The following is a 6,640-nucleotide window of genomic DNA, read 5'->3' on the forward strand; positions in this document are numbered from 1 at the left end:
CTTACTACTTCTTTATAAGAATTACTCATTTTATGAAATGTAAGTTCTCTTCATTTTCTCTTCTCATAAATAATAAAACAAAAAGGTTTACTTAAAAAAATAAAGTGTTATTCAACCATTGTTTGTTCAGCACTTTCATTTGGATAACTATTTTGAGTTGTTTCTTGCTGAGATTCCCATCCTAATTCTTCTTTAATTTTACTTGTCTCTAAATCTTTTAACTCTTTACGTTCTTTCTCAACACTCTCAACTAATTCTGCTACATTTATTTCTACACCAAATAAATTATTATTTAATTGTATATTTGTTTCTTCATTTTCTATATCAATTGCTAGTTGAACAACATGTTGAAGTGATTTTTGAATTGCATTTGATGAAGCAATAGGGATTTTTATAACCATTTCCATTTGACTTTCATTTACTCCGTTTACTTGTACAAAACACCTCTTTTCTTTTCTACAGTATGCTGTTTGAAGTAATGAACTACATAATTCTTTTTTGACAGTAGAATAAGGAAATATTTCTGCGTCAGGAACTAATGAATATTCTGTTTCAATTAATGCTTGATTAATTTTTTCACCTATTTCTCTCAAGAAGTTACGACTTGATTTATACTCTTTTTCTGTATAATCCCAACTACCTTTTCTAAATAATTCAACTTTTTCTTTAATAACTTCTAATAATGCATCATCATCTAATAATGAAAGACCTATATTTTTACGTTCAACGTGAACACTTTGATCACTTGGTTTTGTTGTATTAGAAGTATTAACATATTTATGTGGGTTTAAATCTACTTTATTACCATTGATATAACTATCTATTCCAAATTGACTTGCAGGAAGTAACTCTGCAATTTTATCAATAAAATGTTCATCCTCTACAACAGGATTTCCTTCTAAATGAATGTCTGTCAACGAGAAAAGTTTACTAAATGCACGTTTCATATTTTGAAAAGATTCAATCAAATTATTTCTTACACTTAATCTTTGAAGATTAAAAAATGGACGACATCCATCTAATGAGGTTAGTAAATTATTATCAATAACTAATTGTGAGATTGAACCAACAAATTGAATATCAATGAACTCTATTACATTTGTACTTACATCAATCAAATCCATTGGTCTTTCTCTAATATTCTCTAATACTGCAATTTGGTTGTTTGACAAATCAAGTACTTTGAGATGTGGAACTGTTAATGCACTAAAAACATCTTCTGGGATTTTTGTAATTTCACAATTTGATAATTTTAGAACTTCTAATTTTTCCCATACTTCTTCTCGTTTTTTGAGTATATTGAAAAAATTATCTGATTGGGTTTTAGTCATATTCCAAACTTTAAGTTCTTTTAAACGACATTGAAGAGTATTTGGAAGATGCCAAGGTTGTTTTATTGTTATTTCAAGTGAAGAGACATTTGTCTTTTCAAGAAATGATAGTTCTAAAATAGTGTCTTCTATTTCTTTTGGTTTGTCATCATCTCCAATTGATAATTTAGATATTTGAGATAACATCATTGAAAGAGTTGGGTCTATTGTTTGTGGGGCACAAATTGTATTGAGAAATACTACCTGTGTACAATTAATACAAACATATCCATTTTCATTTTTATTTTCTACTGTTTTATAAAATAAGTCAAGTTGAAGTTTTAATGTTTCCAATAATGAACTACTTGAATTTTTGGGTTTTAACAACTCACCTAATTTTGAAATCATTCTTTGTTTATCTTTCTTTTTAAGATGAGTAATTTTTAAGTTCTTTTTTATTACTCTTTATTATTTTAACAACAAATAATTTTTACTAGTAACTCAAAAATGAATTAAAATGAAAAGAAAAGACAAATACAAAAAAAAGAACTAAATGAAAAGACAGTTGTATTAAAGGACCAAAAAGATATTGAAAAAGAGACTATAATCTTCAAAAAAGTGAAGCAAGTACATTGAACTAAATGAAGTTGTATACTAAATATGAGATTTGTATTCGAAGAATACACTTTAAAACGTTATGTAAAAATGAGTGTTGTGTTAAATGGAGAAAAGGTATTTGTCCATGGAATAAAGGAAAACAAACAATTAAAGGGTTTTGTTTTGGTTCTTCATTTGAAACTTCAACGTTATTGATTCAAATTATTTCAAGAAGTCATATGAAAATAACAATCAATATCATTAATGAGAGTTACAAAGGAAAGATCATTATAACTAATAAAAAGGGAAATTGGGTATGGACAGTTTCAGGTGATATTGATGACGTTGAAGGAAATGTTACCAAAACATATTGGAACCAACTCAAAGGAACCAAGTCAGAACAAAACACAAAAGATACCAATGAGAGCAAAGAAGATTTACATCTTAAGACAAAAAAAATTGATCCTGACCAATTATTATTAAAAGAAATGCTTGTCAGAGATACGTATCAAATTAGAAATGAAGACATTACTCCTAAAATTAAAGAAATGTTTGTTTCACAAAAATATCAATTGGAAACTTCTATCAAAGAAAAACGATTTGATGAAGTGATTAAAGTTTTAAAAGAAGATAGTATTTGTAAAATGAATTTAGAGCTTTGTCGTCAACTAATTAAAAAAGTAAATTGTCAAGGGAATGAGGTGTTTTGGCTTGGATGTTTAATTCAATTTAGAAAAGAATTAGTAAGGAATGACACATTAAACTTAAAGGAAGTAATTGTCATTGGTAAGATTGTTGGAGAAATTGAAGGGGTATTATCTATGATAGAAAATTCGATTGCTAACTGTTGTAAGATAACTGCTAATGTATTAGCCGATAGGTTAGTGACTTATATTGTTGAAGAAACAAAATACTTTAAAATTAATGGAATTATACAAGAAAAGGTTGTTGGAGAGATTAAGAACTTACTGCTTCAAGTAAAACAAGAAATGAGTATGACTAAAAATGAAAATGACTACCCTTTTGTGATGCAAATGTTTAATAATAAGGTCACAAAAAGAATTGAAATGTTTGATTCTTGGGAGATACTTGTTCTCAAATATTCACTAGATGAAATCAGTCAGTGGTGTTATTCAAATAATATCGAGTTTACTATTTATCAAGAGGCATTACACTCTAAGTTAATTCAATCATAATGGAATTTACCAATGTTTTTATACAAATGTTTGTTTATTTCACAAGTTTAATAAAAACACAAAAAAATATTTATTAGTGTATTTTATCATATAAATTGTTTTTTTTTAGTTTCCTCAAAATCTTATTTTTATTATTAGATTTACTTCTAACTAATTTTTTAAAGTAATTATAGAATAAATTCATAACTCAAAACGTCAAAAACAAACAATATTTTTATGATTTCTAAAAATAAACTATAAAAAAAATGATAAATTATATAAATATGATTTTTTATTGAAATACCTAAAAATAATAAAATTTTCCTTAATTCTTTTTAATTGTTCAATATAATTTTATTCATTTAAATATTCACAGATAACCACGATTTTATTTTTAAACTTACTACCACTACTCGTTTTTAAAGTCATATTGTTCTTTAGTTTTTATCATTAGAAATGCCCCTAAATTAATCAAAAGAGGCAAGTAAGTTCTTAATCTAACTCAAAAAATAACTATCATTGTTTCTATTTAGTTATATTATTTTGTTGTAAGTCTCTTAAAGGATTTTTGAAGAGGTTATGTTTTCTATTCAAAAAGTATATTTATAAACAAAAAATAATATTTTAGTAATGAATAATGAAAGTATTGATTTTTTTTATATTGAAAAGAGTTCATATTCACTTATACTTAGACTCTTTTATTGACTGGAAAGAAGAAAAGTAAAAGATTAGTAAGTAGTAAAAACAACTATGAAAATTCATAAACGTTGATGTAGTATTCATTTTGAAAGTGTATAACTTTTTAGTACAGATTTTATTTCTAAAAAATAGTATATACAGGGAATTAATTTATAAAATAATTTAAAAAAGTACTATTCATTTAATAAATTACTATCAATCATTGTCATTTGAACAGACACAAATAATATACCATTTTAGTATCTCATGAGTTGTTCTGAGATAACAGAAGATAGAACATTGATTTTCTTTATTATATAAATTTATGGTATGAATGTTAATTAGGTATAATAAGCTTTTACTATTTAAGGTACAACCAAAGTGTATCGTTAATTTGTATTTTGATTGCTTCTTCCTTAATTTCTTCTCATTTATTCTTCTCAAGTCAATTTTTTTTGATTAAATTTTTTTTATAAAATTATTATAGTTTTATTATAATATTATGATAGTTTTTTTGTTATTAGAATAAAATTTTAAAAAATAACAAAAAAATGTGGTTATATAACAATTATTTAATTTAAGAATTAAAAAATCATTCGACTTTACCACATGGCGAATCACCACATGATACTTAATTGCAAACCCTACATCCCAAATCAACAACTGTTATATGGAAAGAAAGAAGACGTGTTATGTTTATTCCCCGATAAAAATAGTTTTGAAAATGAACGAATTAAAAGAAAAAAAGCACTTCTTCAGAAACAAGAAGATATTAAATTTTGTACAGAAGAACTTGAGATAACTCAAGTGTATAATAGTCCTCCAATTATCCCATACAAATGAACTAAAAAATAGTCTTTTTCAATGAGATTAACTGGCGTGTATTATGTATACTATAATTCAACACCAAGTACAAATATATTTGAATATTTTTTTATTTTTAACAAAAACCCTTTTATTTTAATTATTAATTTTAATAAAAAACTATCGAAAAAAACCTCCATAATAATATTTCTATTTTTTATTTTCTTCTTTCATTAATTATTTTATTCTTTATATTAGCGTGTGTCATACCAGAAATGAAGACGAAAATTAAAATGTCTATTGTTTCTTTAAGTTAAAACCTCGCAAGATTAATGAGTGGCTGTCTGAGAGAAGACATAATGTCTTCTACTCCGATTATCCCATCGTACATTTTTTTTTAAACTTATAAAAAAAATTATTAGATATAAAAGATTGATAGAAGAGAAAGTTGTTGGGTAGTTTTTTATTGATGTTATCCAAAGACTAAAGTTGAAAATTTGATGATGTGAATCTTTGTTCAAAAAAATAAAGAACAAAAGAAATCTAAAAAAAACATTAAAAAAACTAACAAATTCAAAAAATGAACAATTGGAGCACAATTCAAAGTAAAGCATTAATACGATGGATTAATTTTGTTAATAATGAAAGTGTTGTCTCTGTCTCAAATCTTTCAAGTGTTAATTTAATAGAGTTATTAGAAAATTTAAGTGGAACAAAATGTCCGTACAAATATGAAAAAATACCAAAAACAAACTTTGCTAGAATTGAGGGGTTTGATTGTGTTATTCAGTTTGCAAAATCGTTAAATGTAAGAATTGTTGGTATTGATGGATTTGACTTATCTGTGGGAAATGAAAAAACATTTCTAGCATTGATCACTGGTATTTTAAATCGTTTTATTGGGTTAAGTTCTAGAGAAGTGAAATTAATACACCAATGGATAGCCACTTTAGTTGGACAGCCTATTCGTTCAATGCGTGAATGGGCAACAGTTCCAATTCTTGGAAAGTTATCAAAATGTCAAGTACATCCATTACAGAGATTAGAAAAATTAGGAGTTCCGATGTTAGTTGATGAAGAAGATTTAGGAAAAGAGGAGTTATCAATGAATATTTATTTAGTGTATTTGTATGAAAAAAGAAAAGAGATTGAGGCACTGAATAAAGAGATGATTATTGACTTAACTGGAGATAAAAAAGTTGTTGAAGAAACTGTCGAAGAACTTAAACAAATTAAAAGTGGAATTATCCCTAAAGGTATAGAAGAAATTAAAGAAATAAATAAAAACGAATTAACTTCTGTTAATGAAATTGAACTAAAAGAGGATAATGACTCTACTTCTACGTTTAGTTCAAGTGAGCTTGATAGTGGATTTGTCTCTCCAATGGTATCTGTTACAAGAGAAATACCGACAAACAATTGTGTTGAATTAATTGCATTAGAAGCTTTAAAAAAAGAAGAAAGTTTTAAACATGAAGTTATTGAACCTGACTTTGAGTTAAAAGAAGTTGCAAACAATTTAGAATATATTGACAAAGAAGAGTCAACCGAAGAAGATGAAGAAGAAAAGGAACAACTGGAAGATCAAAGTAATGAAATAGAAAATATAGAAAAAGGGTCTAATAATAACACTACTAACACTGTTCTAAACCATACAGAAGAGAGTACTCTAGAAAGTAATCAACCAAATAATATAAATAAAAATTATGTTGATGATAAATCTAAAGAAAAAGATAAATCAACTCATGAAGAAGAACAAACTATTCCTAATATTCAAAATCAGCAAATTAGTGATCAAAATAATGTCTTTGAACAGAAAAAAGAGAAAGATACTATTTTAGAGCAAGAAATTATTATAGAAAATAAACAAATTAAAGAAGACAATAACCAAATCAAAAATGATACTAAAACAGAACAACAAACAACAGAGACAATCACCCAAAATACATTTACTCAGTCTGGACAAAAGGAAAATAAAAAAGAAGTCTCTAGTTTAATAGAAACAAATAAAATCTTAGAAGAAAGTCAAGATGAATTAAACGAAAATAAAGTAACTGTTAAAGTTCACCAACAAGA

General features: G+C 25.7%; 4 protein-coding genes across 4 annotated transcripts in view, besides 9 other annotated features; 2 read left to right on the top strand and 2 right to left on the bottom strand.

Moving 5' to 3' along the window:
• The window catches only part of EDI_338750 (uncharacterized protein), a gene marked incomplete at both ends in the record, with an annotated part of 672 nt that extends 643 nt beyond the window's left edge, over positions 1-29 (bottom strand). The window contains one exon of the mRNA XM_001733201.1: positions 1-29. This exon is cut by the window's left edge and continues 643 nt beyond it. Coding sequence (XP_001733253.1) covers positions 1-29 — 29 coding nt within the window.
• Positions 30-107: 78 nt separating this feature from the next.
• EDI_338860 (uncharacterized protein) lies at positions 108-1,718 on the bottom strand (the record flags this gene model as incomplete). Its single annotated transcript, XM_001734379.1, has 1 exon — positions 108-1,718. The coding sequence occupies one exon, from the start codon at positions 1,716-1,718 to the stop codon at positions 108-110; it is 1,611 nt and encodes a 536-aa protein (XP_001734431.1).
• Positions 279-306: a sequence feature (AT_rich).
• Positions 1,719-1,951: 233 nt separating the features above from the next.
• EDI_338870 (uncharacterized protein) lies at positions 1,952-3,103 on the top strand (the record flags this gene model as incomplete). The annotated part of the gene is made up of 1 exon (XM_001734380.1): positions 1,952-3,103. The coding sequence occupies one exon, from the start codon at positions 1,952-1,954 to the stop codon at positions 3,101-3,103; it is 1,152 nt and encodes a 383-aa protein (XP_001734432.1).
• A 207-nt stretch (positions 3,104-3,310) lies between these two features.
• Positions 3,311-3,453: a sequence feature (AT_rich).
• Positions 3,454-3,680: 227 nt separating this feature from the next.
• Positions 3,681-3,745: a sequence feature (AT_rich).
• A 179-nt stretch (positions 3,746-3,924) lies between these two features.
• Positions 3,925-3,973: a sequence feature (AT_rich).
• Positions 3,974-4,207: 234 nt separating this feature from the next.
• Positions 4,208-4,353: a sequence feature (AT_rich).
• Positions 4,354-4,674: 321 nt separating this feature from the next.
• Positions 4,675-4,744: a sequence feature (AT_rich).
• An 18-nt stretch (positions 4,745-4,762) lies between these two features.
• Positions 4,763-4,821: a sequence feature (AT_rich).
• A 132-nt stretch (positions 4,822-4,953) lies between these two features.
• Positions 4,954-4,994: a sequence feature (AT_rich).
• Positions 4,995-5,144: 150 nt separating this feature from the next.
• Positions 5,145-6,640, top strand: part of EDI_338880 (uncharacterized protein) — a gene marked incomplete at both ends in the record, with an annotated part of 2,585 nt that continues 1,089 nt past the window's right edge. Inside the window, one exon of the mRNA XM_001734381.1 lies at positions 5,145-6,626. Coding sequence (XP_001734433.1) covers positions 5,145-6,626 — 1,482 coding nt within the window. The remainder of the gene's footprint in view (positions 6,627-6,640) is intronic.
• Positions 6,251-6,272: a sequence feature (AT_rich).

Source organism: Entamoeba dispar, genomic scaffold, assembly GCF_000209125.1.
Source record: "Entamoeba dispar SAW760 scf_1105229458259 genomic scaffold, whole genome shotgun sequence".
Lineage (NCBI taxonomy): Eukaryota > Evosea > Mastigamoebida > Endamoebidae > Entamoeba > Entamoeba dispar.